Here is an 18,136-nt window from a genome sequence, read left to right as displayed (position 1 = left end):
GGGGGGGGGGGGGGGCATGGAGAAAGTAAAATTGACCTATGATTCATTCTGAGACTAAACCAAAGATACGTCATTGACCTACTTCTTATTGGAATGTAACCTAGAATCCTACATCTTTTGCAAAGTGTATTTTGTACTTTAATGACTGTCTAGTCTTGCTTTGAAATGCCTGACCACTGAGGAGGTATGCACCAGGAGAAAAAATGGTAGCATTGAGATGGCATTATAGAACATCTGGCTAGACTTCACAGCCATGCTGTTTATATCCACTTTCAACACCCCTAAAAGAATAGTAATAAGAATTGGAATACAGATTGGATAAACCCACAGAACAAATAGAGCTTTAGTGGAAACAACAATAGACAAGGACATAATTTTGAAGTGAACAGGTGGTTACTCCCTCAAGCAGGTGAGAAAAGTGTTTTAAATCTAAGTGTCTACAGAGAACAAGGCAGACAAGCTCATTGATGTAACCACATGGCATAGAAAGATTTAGGAGTGGGGAGGACCAGGTACTTCTTTAGGTAGGAATGAGGAGTAAAGCTGAAATTAAGGATAGTACATAAAAGTATAAATACCAAAGAGTAAGACACCCTGGGGCCAGCAGGTAGCGTGGTGGTTAAGGGCCCCAGACTCCCACATGGCTGATTGCGGTTCGAGTCCTGAGCCTGGTGACTTGCTTTCTCAGTTTCTCTCTCTCTCTCTCTCACTCACTCTGTCCCTCTCTGGTCAAATTTAAATAAATAAATAAATAAATAAAGTAATAAATAAAGTAATTTTTTTAAAAAAAAAAGAGTAAAACACCCCACCCCCCATTCATCTTCACTCAGATTTTGTCAGCAAAGAGAAACATTTTAAGATTCTGATGGTCCCACAGGTGGTTAGTCCCTACTTAATCACCCTGTACTGAAGTCCACCGTTCATAAAGCACATACATAGAGCTTCCAAGTGGCTTTTCACCCTCCACTATAAGCAAATAGCCAAGGATCCAAAGACTTTGAGGAAGGCCTCTGATGCAAAAGGCTAAGACCAAGACAAACAGGAAAAGAGAATTTAGAGGCAGCAGGTACAGTACAGGGAGCCGTGTAAAAAAATAAACTATCACTCATATACTCAGAGAGAAAGATGAGATGTTGCAGTCACAAATCAAGAACAACATACTTTTCTAAGAAAATTCTAAGAACAAGAGTGAGCTATTGAAGATGGACAGCATGGCAGCTAATCTAAAAGATTCAGGCTTGGACAGTGACATTGAAAACATTCATTCAACACATGTAATCAAGTGACTATACTATCCTTGGCATTTTTCTAGACAGTGGGAATATGTCCATGAGCAAGTGAACTGAAGATACCTGACTTGGAAGAGCTTGAACTCTAGGAGTGGGAGGGCATAAACAATACCACAATATGTAAATTATGAGCTATATTGGAAGGTATTAAACCAGGAGGATGGAGGAGACAAGGACAAGTTGAGCCTTCAGTAGAATGATCCGAGTTGGTTTCATTGAGGAGACAATGGAGTGACCGTGCAGAGAGGACGAAGAAGGTAGCCATACCATAGAGATCATCACAGGCACAGCCGCCCAGAGACAGGAGCATGCCTGGCTAGTGCAGGATAAGAGTAGGTCAGGGAATGAGCCAGGGAGTAACCAGCAGGAGATGAGGTGGAGAGGTAACAGTGCCAGGTCACCTGAGGCCACCTCTGTTGGAGGGCAGTAGCTTTTACTCCAGAGGAAATGGAGTGCTGCTGCAGAGTTTGAGCAGAGAAGTGACTTCATCTGACCTAGGTCTTGAAAGAATCAGCATTGCTATTGAGGGCTGGGAACTGGCTCCTCAGTCACAGGGAGGTGTGCAGTATCACTCAGCATTTTCTGTCTGTGCCTCAGTTGTTCTCTGGTCCCAGAAAGCCTCTTGTAGCTTTCAGCTCTCCTCTTGCGTCATGTCCTAAAGCAAATAATGTCTGGCTGGTTCCACTGTTAATGCTGCTGCTCTTTTAACTGGTGGCCTTTCTGCTTCCCTTGTTTATTGAACCTCTCAGGCCTAGGTAAGTAAGTGTTAAGCAGTTCATTAAATATTACATTTAATTTTCTGCTCTTTGACGCTCTATCATCAGACAAAGTCCTCTACAAAGGTGAGCTCCATATCCCTCTGGAAAAACTAACAGTTTAAACTGCTTTAAACAAAAAGAGGAAGTAGAAAAATCTATCTTCTACTGTAAATTTTAACGTGTGGACCCTTGGTGGGAAAATTAATGATCGTTCCCACCCACAGACACACAATCTTGGGTGCATATCTTTTTAAACCAAACGTGCTTCGATTATAAGAAAAAAAGCCATCTTTTTTTTCTCATAGTTATTTTGCTCTGCAGTTTTTCAGTACTACTTTTCCTCAGATGTTAAAAAATAAATACATAAAGCCTAAGGGTCTTCTGGTAAAACTGAAGCTGTAACTGCAGGTTCACAGAATTTCTTCCCCAAAATTATGTAAGATTAACAAATATCAAATGTAAAAATACCAGAGAACATGCCATCAGCCCTGAAGCCAAGAGAAGCTTTCAACTTTATACTGTTCACTTTGAGAAAAATCATCCATAAAGAGAAAAATTGGAACAAATTGAAAGAAGGTGCTAAAAAGTCATCATATTCTTCAAAGAGAAGAATGGAACATGCAGAAGTACAGTGAGATTTTGGAAAGTCTCACTGCTTTTGAAGGTATTGGCATTCTGTATGCAGGTATGCCAGAAGGAAAGCTTAGAATACCCAGCTCCACTGGGGCCTGTTTCTTTCATCAGAAAGACTTCTTTCCTCAGGCAGGAAGAGTCAGCAGGAGTTACCATCTTTCCTGCCTCTTATGTATCAATAAGTGGGTAAGGCATGGGAAAGCATTTGCTAGCAATAATTATTAACATCCAACCAAGAAAAAGCTCCACCATGGCCGGCTTTTGGCACAGGTGGAGCTCACAGGAGAGAGACAGTGAAAGACAGAGAGGGAAAGTGAGAAATCACACCACAGGGTGGATGGCCATGCTGCAGTCCCTTCTCCTCTGTTCTCTTGGCAGTTTGGGCATGTACGCACATGCACCCAGTGTGTTTTTCAAGCCCCTGGGTCCAGGACTGGAACCACGGTTGGATGTGGGAGTCTATTGCCTTAGCTATCACATCACCTCTAGTTTCCTGGTACATCTTTTAAAAAAAATTTTTTTTCTTTATTCATGATAGAGAATGTGTGTGCATGTGTATGAGAGAGAAAGAGAGAGGAACACCCTTTACAGGGTCTGGTTATTCAGCACCCCCTTGTTCTAGTCCTCCAGGCCATCAGACCTCAGGCACTGACTAGTGTATATGCCTGGCATGTTTCAGGTGGATGGAGCTGGGGAGTCAATACTTTTTTGTACAGGGGTTTGGTTTCTCTTGAGCGACCCTCAATAGCAATGCTGATTCTTTCAAGACTGAAGTCAGGTGATGTCACTTCTCTGCTCAAACTCTGCAGCAGCTCTCCATTTCCCCTAGAGTAAAAGCTAGTCCCCTCCAATGCAGGCGGCCCCAGGTGATCTGGCACCGTTACCTCCCCACCTCATCTCCCGCTGGTTTCTCCCTGCCTCATTCCAGCCATGCTGGCCTCCTCTATGTCCCTCTCTCTCTCTCACTCTATCCCTCTCTGCTCAAATTAAAATAAATAAATAAAGTTAAATAAAATGTTCCTTTAAAAAAAAGATATACAGTGATAATAGTAAACCAGAAGTCACAATTGATCAATAAATAAAGGAAGAACCTGAGATCAGTAATCTGCAAGTTAAAAAATGATAGAAATAGGGCGCCGAGGAGGCCCGAGCTCGTCAGTCGCTCCGATGTGGGGAATGGGAGGCGTGATGGTTCACATCTTGAATGGACAAGTATTGGACAGTGGAGTCAGTCCCCATGGAGGTTATCTTTGATAACAGATTTCTTCTGGGGAATAGCCGAGTTTGTAGTTTTGTTTTTCAAAACTCTGCTTCAGCAAGATGTGAAAGAGAGAAGAGGCCATAGAAACTCATCTGATTCCAGATATGATGACGGAAGAGGGCCCCTCGGAAACCTCCCTGAAGAATGGGTCGAATCAATCATCTGCGTGGCCCCAGTCCTCCTCCAAGGGCTGGTGGAGGAGGAAGGTGAACATCTGCTCTAAGAAGCAGACGACTGGACGTGCACATCCATAAGCAGGAGGAAGCCGTCAGGAAGGAGAGGTCTGACCACGCCAGACAAGCTAGATGACTGTGCCCGTCTGAACAAGGACTGCTCTGTGTCCTCACAGATGAATGAGGTTATGCCAGGAATTCCCTCCGCAGGGATCTGGCCTGATCGATACGCAGTTCTATAAATGCACATTTGTCTCATTATCTTTTTTGTATAGTTGATTAAAGTATTGGTATCATTTTAATAAGTAAAAAAAATAATAAAAATGAAACAATACCATTACTTCCTACAGGGAAAAACAAATTTATTTGATAAAGGAATAGTCTTCTTACCTTAGAGATGATCCAAATTTATAATTACTGCATAATGTAATGGAATATAATTGTTTATTAGGTAAAGTATTCAATATGCAATACGGTTAGTATAATATATGTAATAATATAAACATTATCAACTTCAAAGTTTTGATGTAACTATTATTGGGATGATAGAGAAGAAGTAAGAATGATGGTCAGAGATCTAAATCGCCCACTTCTGTAATTTGGATTGTGTCTAGAAGGATCCACCAAGAAAAAAAAAGTATATATTATTTATTAACATGACGGTAAATATCAGAAGAATTAGCTAAAATAGTTTATGTGTCACGGACTGCAAAGTAGAGAGTTGGATTTAGCCTAGGGAGAAGGGCTTCTGTCATTTATTATAAGCATTTTTGTATCATCTTATTTTTTCAACCATATAAAACCTCAGTAAACCAACAACACAGATAAAAGTTTAAGGGATGTTAAAAAACCAGCTTTCAAAAAGCACTTACATCATTTTCTTTTCAACTTACTAAGATGTGAAAAGATTTTATAACCAAAAATATTTTCATAAGAAGCTCTATAATAGCACTTCTTTAAAATTAAAGTTTTATTTTCTACATAGATGTGGCTCCAGGGGGTCTGAATTGCCATCTCCTTAAAAAATAAATAAATAAATAAATAAATAAATGGCAGCAAACAGTATGAAACTTTAAAAGTGCTTTGCCTAAGAAATTGAATCACATACTTCCACCCTCTAATTGTATTCTTTCGGTTTTTCAAGATACTAAAGAAGGGACCTTTATTTTAGCTCTTGACTGGGGGCGTAACAAAGCCATCTGTACAGGGATTCAGCTACAAGGAAAAGAACCATTTTAACTAAAGGGGTTGCTGTCCTGATGCCACATGAGATGACATGGTAGTTTTCATTGCCTCGTTGTCTTTAAATATTCTGTTGCTATGTAAACTCTAGATTCTCATCATAAATTATCCATGTCATGTTTCCTGTATGTAATATGTTATGATTTTTCATGACCCTTTGGGATCCCTTAGTGACCTCCTCACATATAGGGTGCAAAAAAGTCTATTTTTATTGTGTAGCAGGATGAAAGGGAAAATATTGCAAGCCTGTGATACAAGTTTAAGAGTCTACATGAAGACAAACCCAAAAGAACTGAGTAAGAGAGGCAAGGCTCAGGTTATTTGGTGGACACAGATGGGGGCTTAAGAAAATGTAAAGGAAGCCTTAGGGAGTCTGGAGAATGCACACCGCGGGCTCTGAACTAGAGACTGAACATCTTGGCCCTGCAAGGCCAGTGACTCAGGAGGGAAGTGATACCATCAACCTAGGAATGGGAACAGTTATTTAAGCAGCAGCATTAAATACACACTGGGCCATGATGTGGATGTGTTACCAGGAGTTTCTTGAAGAAAGTAATTAGAGCCATTTCTGGTTGTGAAGATTCCAGTAACAGAGGAAAAGAAAGGGATTCGCACTGGAAATACCGTGGAAGAAAGAGTGAATTTTGTGGTAGAGAGGATCTATAGGGGAGAGCCAGTGGTGAACCGAAGGTTACACCAAATTTGTTTTTGTTTGAGAAGTTGAAAAATATGGGCACCTGGATAAAGGATCCTGAAAAATACGTATTTCTGACTTCCCAGGCTTGAATGATGTTGACATCGAGACATGTATGTGTTGTCTGATTTCTGAGCATGGACAGACTTAACAAAAATGATATGATATTAGTAATCCGCTTTACCCTTTCCTGGGAAATACATCTAAATTCTTGGAAATTTACATAGCACCTGGGGAGAGGAGGTCCGGAGGCTGTGTATAAATCAGTCTTTAAGTCCAGTGATGTTACTCTAGTGGCCAGTATGTGCGCTCCGTGAGCTAGGTTTTCCAAGAGAACTATAGATGCATATAGTATTTGGTTCTAACTCATTTTGCTTCCCTTCACATTCCTAAAGTATTTATCCAAAGATATTTGCATTTTGACTTTTTTCTTTTCATGATAAGAGAATTAAAATAGGGCTCTTGCTTCAAACTCAGCACAGGTTCTAGTGTAGATGAACGAATCTACAAGTCACCGACGTGACTCCTAGCTCCATCTGTTGGTGGCCAGGAGAATTGACTTGCTTTGACTTAAGCTGATTTTGTACACACTTGCAAGTCCCCTGTTGAGTTTGTAAGTAGAGAAACTTATGTAATGTCGCAGTCATGTGCTACTTAGCCAGCCAGCAACATCTTCCTTTCTCTGTCTCTCTTGTGAAGGTGTGGCGGGGCACCCTGGCCCGCAGGCGGTACAAGAGGACCAAAGCAGCTCTGACCATAATCAGGTACTATCGACGCTACAAAGTGAAGTCGTACATCCACGAGGTGGCCAGGCGCTTCCATGGCGTCAAGACCATGAGAGACTATGGGAAGCATGTAAAGTGGCCAACTCCTCCTAAAGTTCTTCGTCGCTTCGAGGATGCCCTACAGGCGATTTTTAATAGGTAAGAACTCTTAGATACATGCTGCATCCATTTATGGTAGCACACTTAATATATGAAATCACAAACCCAGGACCACGGTATTGACTCAGCGATTTTCTGTTATGACATTTATCTTTACCTGGTGTCTTCAGTTATAGATCTCATTTTGTTTTCTCTTCTTTTTTTTGGAGAGTTTTTTGCTATAGGGTGCGTGCGGTCCTCAGAAAGACAGAGAGAGACAGAAACAGTGAGAAATCACCCTCTGGAGGGATGGCCACACTGCACGCTGCAATCCCTTCTCCTCCATCCTCCTCTTGGGATCTTGGGCATGCACACACACACGCCTAGCCTGAGTTTAAGCCATGAGTTTAAGCCACCAGGCCCAGGACTCGAACCACAGTCAACTACATGGGAGTCCAGCAACATAGCCATTACACCAACTGCTGGATTCATTTCCAGAGGGCATCTGTCTACCTCTCAAAACAATGGAACTGTCAATTTATTTGTTCTGTAGAGGCAGACAGCAGTATATTACAATCTCTGGACCCACACAATATTTAAAATAAGCTACTAGCATTCCGTCTCTACTTCCTTCTATTAGCAAAAAAAAAAAAAAAGCTTTATCTTCAAATCATCACACGTAATTCAAAGTAGAAAGTGTGTGAATCCTCTCAGAGCACTGGTTCTCGATCCTGCGGTTCCTTAGAATCACGAGGATTTATGAAATGTACCAATGCCTTGGTCCCACCTCCACAGTCCGTTTAATGGAACTGGGGTGTAGAACCCAGGCAGAGGTTCTTTTTAAGTTTCCCACATGGTTTAAAAGCACAGAGAAGGATGGAACAACTGTTTTTGAGCAAACTGTTTTATAAACAAAGGTTCGTGTAAAATTTGGTACCTTTCCAGCAGACTTCACTTTTTTTTTTTGAGAGGTTTTCGCCATAGGGCACATGCACTCGCCAGACAGACAGAGAGACAGAGAGACAGAAAGCAAGAAACCAGGGGGGATGGCCATGCCACAATCCCTTCCCCTCCATTCTCCTCTTGGGATCTTGAGCATGCACGCACACACACCCGGCGTGAGTTTTAAGCCACCAGGTCCGGGACTCGAACCGCGGTCGACTACATGGGAGTCCAGCAACATAGCCATTATGCTAACTGCTGGTCCCCAGACTTCACTTTTTTATTACCTACCCTGAATCTGAGTTTCTAGGTACCCATATGTCCTTCATGTGTTGTCAGTGGACATCATACCTGTGCAGCTCTGCCTGAGATACAGCTGTTTAGGCATACAAGCTAAGCTCGTAGTTCTAAAATGTAGTCATCTGGTATCATGGTACATCATAATTAATTAATTGATAAACTGAATGTAAAACCACTGATGTATACTTCAGGACCAAATCATATTGCAGTGATTAAGAAAACAGACCTGGAGGCTGGGTTCATATTCCACCTTTTCCACTGACTTCGGCAAAACCAGTTAACCTCCTAGGGCCGCAGTTTCCTTCTCTGTCAAAGGACCTGCCTCCTGTGGCAGAGAGGATTATGAGTAAATATGGATAAAGCATTTGACATGGCACCTGACACGAAGTAAACACCACAGAAACGCTTGTTCATACCAAGTGTGCATGCATACACAGTCCACATCATTTGGGCTTTATTTTTCCCTCTCATTTTTATGCAAGCAGGATTATATGTATAGCTATGTGACTTTACTTAGTAAGTCTTAGAGTCCTGTCCATAACAATAAAAATCTACCAAATATTTTTCACGGCTGCAGAAGATTCGTTCTGAGTTTGATGCAGTTATGCTACGTCTCAAACAGTCATCTTTCTATATTTTGCAGTTTCAGTTGTAGCCTAGAACTGATTAATTTGTATAAAATCCAGTTTATTCATTCAGCAAATATTTACGAAATGCCTGTTGTGTTAGGCACTGGTCGAGAGCTTGTGTTAGGCACTGGTTAGGCAGCTTTCCCAGAGCTCATACTCCATGGCATTTGAAAATAGCGTGTCTGTTCTGTGTGTTGTCTGCGCGCATATGCAGATACACACATGCGCACGCGCACACACACACACACACACACACACACACACACACTGAGTCTTGCCAGCTGTGGTAATCTATCCCAGGGGTTAGTAAACTTTTTCTAAAAGGGCACAATAGTAAACGTTTTATGCTTAATGGGCTACATATGGCCTCTGTCATATATTCTTCTTTGTTTTGGTTTGGTTTTATTACAAAAATGTAAAAGCTAGTCTTAGCTTATGGGCAGTCCAGAAACAGAATGTGGGCCACATTTGACATAGGCTATAGTTTACCAAACCCTGATCTAGTCACTAGCTGGAATTTTAGGCAAATGCACACACACAAATGCACACACACCTTGTGTGAGTTTTAAGCCGCTGGGACTCGAACTGCAGTTGAGTGCGTGCAAGTTCAGCGACGTAACCATTATGCCATCTGCTGGTCTCTAATTGAGCCTTCTTTGTTCCCCACTTTGTCTTCTTTTCCTATCATTAAGGCTGGTGATTTTTACGGCTGCAGCTGGTGATGGCGGCAATTTGCTTGATCAGGATGAGAAATGTGGGTAGCTCTCCATGGTTGTGTAAGTCAGGTCCCAAGTCATCCAGGTGCCTCTGTGCCATGGACCTCAGTCAGGTGTGGACCTTGTCCTGGGCCACTGTGGGCAGTGAAGAAGGGACAGAATGACCACTTATGTAGGTTGGATGCAGACCAACAGACCATACGGGGAACTTCTTCTCACCAGTAAGCAGACTTTGGACCTCAGGGGCTAATTAGAGCCATTGCCTAATTTAGTGTTGCAGGACCTTCCTGTCACCAGTGCCCTGACTTTCTGTACCAGCTACTCCAGGGGTGGCGGGGCCCCCTGGCCCGCAGGCGGTACAAGAGGACCAAAGCAGCTCTGACCATAATCAGGTACTATCGACGCTACAAAGTGAAGTCGTACATCCACGAGGTGGCCAGGCGCTTCCATGGCGTCAAGACCATGAGAGACTATGGGAAGCATGTAAAGTGGCCAACTCCTCCTAAAGTTCTTCGTCGCTTCGAGGATGCCCTACAGGCGATTTTTAATAGGTAAGAACTCTTAGATACATGCTGCATCCATTTATGGTAGCACACTTAATATATGAAATCACAAACCCAGGACCACGGTATTGACTCAGCGATTTTCTGTTATGACATTTATCTTTACCTGGTGTCTTCAGTTATAGATCTCATTTTGTTTTCTCTTCTTTTTTTTGGAGAGTTTTTTGCTATAGGGTGCGTGCGGTCCTCAGAAAGACAGAGAGAGACAGAAACAGTGAGAAATCACCCTCTGGAGGGATGGCCACACTGCACGCTGCAATCCCTTCTCCTCCATCCTCCTCTTGGGATCTTGGGCATGCACACACACACGCCTAGCCTGAGTTTAAGCCATGAGTTTAAGCCACCAGGCCCAGGACTCGAACCACAGTCAACTACATGGGAGTCCAGCAACATAGCCATTACACCAACTGCTGGATTCATTTCCAGAGGGCATCTGTCTACCTCTCAAAACAATGGAACTGTCAATTTATTTGTTCTGTAGAGGCAGACAGCAGTATATTACAATCTCTGGACCCACACAATATTTAAAATAAGCTACTAGCATTCCGTCTCTACTTCCTTCTATTAGCAAAAAAAAAAAAAAAGCTTTATCTTCAAATCATCACACGTAATTCAAAGTAGAAAGTGTGTGAATCCTCTCAGAGCACTGGTTCTCGATCCTGCGGTTCCTTAGAATCACGAGGATTTATGAAATGTACCAATGCCTTGGTCCCACCTCCACAGTCCGTTTAATGGAACTGGGGTGTAGAACCCAGGCAGAGGTTCTTTTTAAGTTTCCCACATGGTTTAAAAGCACAGAGAAGGATGGAACAACTGTTTTTGAGCAAACTGTTTTATAAACAAAGGTTCGTGTAAAATTTGGTACCTTTCCAGCAGACTTCACTTTTTTTTTTTGAGAGGTTTTCGCCATAGGGCACATGCACTCGCCAGACAGACAGAGAGACAGAGAGACAGAAAGCAAGAAACCAGGGGGGATGGCCATGCCACAATCCCTTCCCCTCCATTCTCCTCTTGGGATCTTGAGCATGCACGCACACACACCCGGCGTGAGTTTTAAGCCACCAGGTCCGGGACTCGAACCGCGGTCGACTACATGGGAGTCCAGCAACATAGCCATTATGCTAACTGCTGGTCCCCAGACTTCACTTTTTTATTACCTACCCTGAATCTGAGTTTCTAGGTACCCATATGTCCTTCATGTGTTGTCAGTGGACATCATACCTGTGCAGCTCTGCCTGAGATACAGCTGTTTAGGCATACAAGCTAAGCTCGTAGTTCTAAAATGTAGTCATCTGGTATCATGGTACATCATAATTAATTAATTGATAAACTGAATGTAAAACCACTGATGTATACTTCAGGACCAAATCATATTGCAGTGATTAAGAAAACAGACCTGGAGGCTGGGTTCATATTCCACCTTTTCCACTGACTTCGGCAAAACCAGTTAACCTCCTAGGGCCGCAGTTTCCTTCTCTGTCAAAGGACCTGCCTCCTGTGGCAGAGAGGATTATGAGTAAATATGGATAAAGCATTTGACATGGCACCTGACACGAAGTAAACACCACAGAAACGCTTGTTCATACCAAGTGTGCATGCATACACAGTCCACATCATTTGGGCTTTATTTTTCCCTCTCATTTTTATGCAAGCAGGATTATATGTATAGCTATGTGACTTTACTTAGTAAGTCTTAGAGTCCTGTCCATAACAATAAAAATCTACCAAATATTTTTCACGGCTGCAGAAGATTCGTTCTGAGTTTGATGCAGTTATGCTACGTCTCAAACAGTCATCTTTCTATATTTTGCAGTTTCAGTTGTAGCCTAGAACTGATTAATTTGTATAAAATCCAGTTTATTCATTCAGCAAATATTTACGAAATGCCTGTTGTGTTAGGCACTGGTCGAGAGCTTGTGTTAGGCACTGGTTAGGCAGCTTTCCCAGAGCTCATACTCCATGGCATTTGAAAATAGCGTGTCTGTTCTGTGTGTTGTCTGCGCGCATATGCAGATACACACATGCGCACGCGCACACACACACACACACACACACACACACACACACTGAGTCTTGCCAGCTGTGGTAATCTATCCCAGGGGTTAGTAAACTTTTTCTAAAAGGGCACAATAGTAAACGTTTTATGCTTAATGGGCTACATATGGCCTCTGTCATATATTCTTCTTTGTTTTGGTTTGGTTTTATTACAAAAATGTAAAAGCTAGTCTTAGCTTATGGGCAGTCCAGAAACAGAATGTGGGCCACATTTGACATAGGCTATAGTTTACCAAACCCTGATCTAGTCACTAGCTGGAATTTTAGGCAAATGCACACACACAAATGCACACACACCTTGTGTGAGTTTTAAGCCGCTGGGACTCGAACTGCAGTTGAGTGCGTGCAAGTTCAGCGACGTAACCATTATGCCATCTGCTGGTCTCTAATTGAGCCTTCTTTGTTCCCCACTTTGTCTTCTTTTCCTATCATTAAGGCTGGTGATTTTTACGGCTGCAGCTGGTGATGGCGGCAATTTGCTTGATCAGGATGAGAAATGTGGGTAGCTCTCCATGGTTGTGTAAGTCAGGTCCCAAGTCATCCAGGTGCCTCTGTGCCATGGACCTCAGTCAGGTGTGGACCTTGTCCTGGGCCACTGTGGGCAGTGAAGAAGGGACAGAATGACCACTTATGTAGGTTGGATGCAGACCAACAGACCATACGGGGAACTTCTTCTCACCAGTAAGCAGACTTTGGACCTCAGGGGCTAATTAGAGCCATTGCCTAATTTAGTGTTGCAGGACCTTCCTGTCACCAGTGCCCTGACTTTCTGTACCAGCTACTCCAAACTGGTATACTTCTAGGCTCTTCTGGAATGATTCTGCAACAGTCTGTCTCGGGAGCATTGGTTGTCCACAGAAAGTAGGGAAGAAGAGCTCAATCCCACGTGGCTGACCATGTTATTTTTGAATCTCTGCCCGAGTGGTTTGAAAAACACACCGGGCATGTGCATATGTGTGTCCCAAATCCTGACAGGAGGGAGAAATAGAGGAGGAGGGATTGAGGCATAATCATACCCCAGTGAATTGTGCTTTTTTCCCTCCGTCTCCCTCCCTCTCACTCCCCACCCATCTCTGTCTCTGTCCCCTCTCTCTGGCAAGCACATGCACCCTTCGGCAAAGAAAAAAAAAAAAAAAAAAAAAAAAGAAAGTAGAGAAGAGGCTCTCGCTGTTAGGCTGAGCATCTATGTTTTCATGCCTGTTGTTTCGGCAGCCTACTGTCTCTCTGACCCTCTCTGCTGTGGCCAGTGTCCTGCCTCACCATTGCCTGCCATCCGGCACACAGGGAACTGGCGCCGCTCCTTCCTGGAAATCCTTCACCTCCTGCCCTTACTACTGCCCCCTGCTGCTTCAGGTGCAAGGGTTCTCTGAAACCCGTTTATGTCTAAGAGCTCTTCTTCCACCGAGTGAATGTCTCCCCACTGAGCCACTTCTCCATCCACCTGGTCCCATCTGCTCCATATCATCCAGAAAGTCTTTACACCTTCCAGCATATTGACATCATTCCCATATCCTGCTAGTATTATAGATTTTTCTTTATTTTTTTATATGCATTCAAGTTTTTCAGTGGGAATTTGAGAGAGAAATACAAACACTTAGTCTCCAGTCAAAATCTTGAAACCAGAATACATCTCAGGAAACTGTTAGATGGAAAATTCTGTCTAAGATTTTACATATGTAACTTTCCATTTCAGTTGAATCACCTTTCTAGTGTTCCATAGGAACCTAGTTTGAGAACCTCTGGCCTCCATTATTCATCTGATTAGAAGGAAGAGCTGTTCGCTTCTAGCACCTATGGCAGAACAGAGGACTTAAGCATTATATAGGGTTAGGATGCAGTTAAGAGCATAGGAGATCTTGGGACCAGCAGTTAGCATAATGGCTGTGTCGCTGGAGTCCCATGTAGTCAACCACGGTTCAAGTCCTGGACCCGGTGGCTTAAACTCATGCCAGGCACGTGTGCGTGTGTGGCCAAGATCCCGAGAGGAGAATAGAGAAGAAGGGATTGAACATGGCCATTCCCCCGGGGGGTGATTTCTCACCTTCTATCTTTCTGTCTCTCTCTGTCTTTCTGGCGAGCACACGTGCCCTATAGCAAAAACCTCTCCAAAAAAAGAAAAAAAACAAAAAAAGAGTATAGGAGATCTTGTATGTCTTTTTCTCCATCTGGAATAGGTTATTTTTGATCTAAGCTTTCAGAGCTTGAGCCAAAAAACCTTGGAGTCATCCTTAAATCCTCTCTGGCCCCCACATCTAATTAATCAGCACACTCCTTTGGCTTTTCCTTCAGAACCAACACTGATCTCCACCCCCTCCACCACCTCCCTGGTCCTCTAGCATGCGCGTGACAGAAGTGGCCTCCTGACAGGTCATCCCAGTTCCGGCCTCCCACAGCCACAGTGATCCTTTTAAAGCATTCATCGGTCACATCCCTCCCTCATGCACACCTTCCAATGGCTTTTTTTCTCATACAGAATAAAGGTAGCAGTCCTCCTGGCTCTGGCCTTGGCCCTCCCTCTGACCTCCTATTACTCTCCCCATTCCTCATGCCACCTCTGCTTCACAGGACCCTGGCTGCTCCTCCAGTACATCAAGTGAGCTCACATCCCAAGCCTTTGCCCTTGCTGAGTTTTCTTCCTGGAGCGCCCTAGCTCGGATCTTCATATGGCTGGCTCCTTCACTTCCTGTAGAGCCCTGCTCATCTGTATCCGTGGTGACTCTCCAAACCACACTGTATAAATAGCACCTACCTACCCCTTTCTTCTGCTGTACTCTCTGTCGCCCTTGCCTTGTCTTGTCTTCCTCCTTAGCAATATTCACCATCATACCCTGCTCTTTGTATGTTTATTGTCTGTCACTTCTCTCCAGAATACAGGCACCTAACAGCAAGGATGTCCGTTTGTTTGGTTGGTTTATTATTGTGCTTCCAGTGCCCAGACCATGCCTGGAGTTATTAATAGGTGGCTAGAACATATGAGTTGAATGAGTGAATAATGAATCTAAATTTTCTGTGCCCTAAATATAAAACTTATGAGAGTTACTGGATCACTAAGTTCTGCTTGCTTTCACAACACACATCAAGGCAAGTTTTACACAATAACTATCCATACAAAACTATGTGTGTTTTATTAGGAAGTTCTATGTATATCTCAGAGGCATTTTACTGTTTTGCGCATAATATGCAAGCACTTTGGCATCATTCTACTTAATGGCAGTTTCAGTTGTTTTTGAGAATGAATGTGATTGTGTTTCCTCTTTATTTTTTGGAGAGGTTTTTGCTATAGGGGATGTGCGCTCTCCAGAAAGACAGAGAGAGACAGAGATGGAAAGCGAGAAATCACCCCCCAGGGGGGATAGCCACGCCACAATCCCTTCTCCTCCATTCTCCTCTTGGGATTTTGGGCACACACGTACACAGGCCTGGCATGAGTTTAAGCCACCTGGTCTGGGACTCGGACCACGGTCAACTACATGGGAGTCCAGCGACACAGCCATTACTCCAACTGCTGGTCCTAATTGTGTTTCTAAAGTCTAATACAGTTTTTTTATTAACTTGTAGATGGAGAGCATCTCTGCTCATCAAGAGCCTTCCTGCTTCAGACCTGCCCCAGGTCAGGGCAAAGGTTGCAGCCATGGAAATGTTGAAGGGCCAAAGGGCTGACCTTGGGCTCCAGAGAGCCTGGGAGGGCAACTATCTTGCTTCGGTAAGTCTAAGAGAACCAAGGAGAAATTGCTCCTGCTCCCCTAATCAAGAAAGAGAAGGATTTTCCACCAAAAATTAGCAGAAAGAATAAAACACATTCAGAAACTAAATAATTTGAGACATACCAAATTAAAAGATCTTATTGCTATCCATGTGAAGTATTTGGTGTTTCTCCTACTTTAATAAAGGTTCTCTGCATTGTGTTCATATGTATTAGACACATACTGTAAGCTGGTTATTGACCATTTAAGCCTTCCCTTGATATTCACTGACTACTTTTAATTACCACCTTTATATTCCCAAAGCCACATTTGTATCTTTTCCCCTTTCCCTATTTTAACATTTTTATAGGATCTTTGATGTTATAACAAACCTTTAGTGATGTACCATCTAGGGCGAGGAGATCAAAAGTACCTGTGTGAAACTATATATGTATAGTTACAAAGCAGTTTACTAAAAGATGGCCTTTTCATCTCAAATGCTAAGCATCCTCATTTTATCTTGTTTCTTTTTTCTTTCAGAAGCCAGATACACCTCAGACCTCAGGCACTTTTGTCCCCGTTGCTAATGAACTAAAACGGAAAGACAAGTACATGAATGTCCTCTTTTCCTGTCATGTCCGTAAGGTAAGGCAAACTTGAAACCGACTATCCTGGGAAAAAAAGATTCATTTGAAACTCATTTAACTGCACCTGAGTAACATAACAGCAGTTGCATAACTAGCTGCACTACCTGTCAGCTACACCTGTCTGTGCTGAGGCATTGATGGGATGGCTAAGGTGACTGGTTTTAGAGTTAGGCTGTAAGTCCTTCCTAAGGGAAGTGAAGCTTTTGATAACCATCGTTTGCTTGGCTTTTTTTTTTTTTTTTTTTTTTTTTTTTTTTTTTTTTTTTTTGTGCCTACACATGTGCTGGCCAGAGACAGAAAGAAGAAGAGGGAAGGGAGAAAGCACCACCCACCGGGGTACTATGATCCACTACAGTCCCTTTGTTTCTCCATTCTTTTAGGATTCGGGACACACACACACACACACACACACACACACACACACGCCTAGATTATTCTTCCAGCCTCCAGGGCCAGGATTCAAATCTCAGTCGGCCATGTGGGATCTGGCTCCCTTAACTACTAGGCCATGGGACTGGCCCAATAATTATTTCTTTTTTAAACAAAGTGGGGACCTCTTTGAGGTCAGAGTGGGATCTGTATTTTACTACATGTGTATCTTTCACAGCACCTACAGATCTGCTTTGTCCTTAGTGGTCATTCAGTACTTTTTATGTGTGTATTATTAGTATTTAAGAAAATAGGTTATAGAAGAAAGCACATAGTGTGGAAATGAGAGTAGGACAAAGCGTGAAGGAACTTGCATGCTGTGAATGCATTTGCTTGTCTGAAGCAAGATACGTGTACTGTTGCTTCCCTGGAGATGATGGCAGTCTAGCAACTGGAAGTATGGAAATTCGGAAATGAAAGGCAAGAGACATAGTTCATTTTTTAAAACCTAAAAGTGCTCGTTTAGAAGAATATAGAGAAAAGAAATTGAAATAATTATTAAAGAGCATGTTATAAAATTGTCTGAACTTCAAAATAGTAATGAAATGATAAATTTAAAGAAAATATTGCCTCACGTGACCAAGAAGAGATTGACATAAAATGACAATATCTAAGGAGGAATTAAGAAAATTATCAAAGAATTACCTCATAACAGAGTTTCAGGTTAGGTGATTTCACAGATACATCATTTCAAATCTTTTTTTAAAAAGTTCATAAGTATAACCTGCTTCAGGGGAAAAATGAAATATGATTTTTCAGCTGTAAATTTGGTAAACTTCAAAAAGTTCATAATAACTAGTCTTTGCAAAGAATTACAGAAACACTATTGGTAGGAGTATAATATACAATGCTTTTGAGTGAACAATTTGGCAGTAGCTATCAAAATTTTAAATGCCTATGCTACTTAATCCAAGAATTCCTCAATTCAGGATCTGCCCTACAAATATATTTGCACAGATAGCCAAAGGTAGATGTATATATGAGTTCATATTTTACAGCAATCAAAAAGCTGGTAAAAGTCTGTAAATGTGCATTAATATGTGATTATATTAATAATAGAATACAGTGTAGCTGGTAAGATGAATGAGAATAGAATGTATATGGGAGAAAGAATGAAACAGTGGTTTTCATGACAGTGGACATTAAGAAAGAAAAGACAGTAATCTCTGAACTATGAGGTGAAGTGAGCCCTGTGATTGTCCTTGAGAGACCTTCCAGTCCATGGCATGAGGAAATGAGCGATCAAGGCAGAGTCTAGT

The 18,136-nt window shown here is 42.4% G+C and overlaps 1 protein-coding gene and 1 pseudogene across 1 annotated transcript in view; both read left to right on the top strand.

Annotated features, from left to right (window-relative positions):
- Window positions 1-18,136, top strand: part of MYO1D (myosin ID) — a 328,050-nt gene that overhangs the window by 252,365 nt on the left and 57,549 nt on the right. The window contains exons 17-19 of the mRNA XM_014590111.2: window positions 6,750-6,973; window positions 15,677-15,821; window positions 16,342-16,446. Coding sequence (XP_014445597.1) covers window positions 6,750-6,973; window positions 15,677-15,821; window positions 16,342-16,446 — 474 coding nt within the window. The remainder of the gene's footprint in view (window positions 1-6,749; window positions 6,974-15,676; window positions 15,822-16,341; window positions 16,447-18,136) is intronic.
- On the top strand, window positions 3,869-4,151 carry LOC106735474 (selenoprotein K pseudogene; annotated as a pseudogene).

Source organism: Tupaia chinensis, unplaced genomic scaffold (assembly GCF_000334495.1).
Source record: "Tupaia chinensis unplaced genomic scaffold, TupChi_1.0 Scaffold000407_1, whole genome shotgun sequence".
NCBI classification, from domain to species: Eukaryota; Metazoa; Chordata; class Mammalia; order Scandentia; family Tupaiidae; genus Tupaia; species Tupaia belangeri.
The sequence above is the reverse complement of the archived record's forward strand: the minus strand, read 5'-3'. Positions and strand labels throughout refer to the sequence as shown.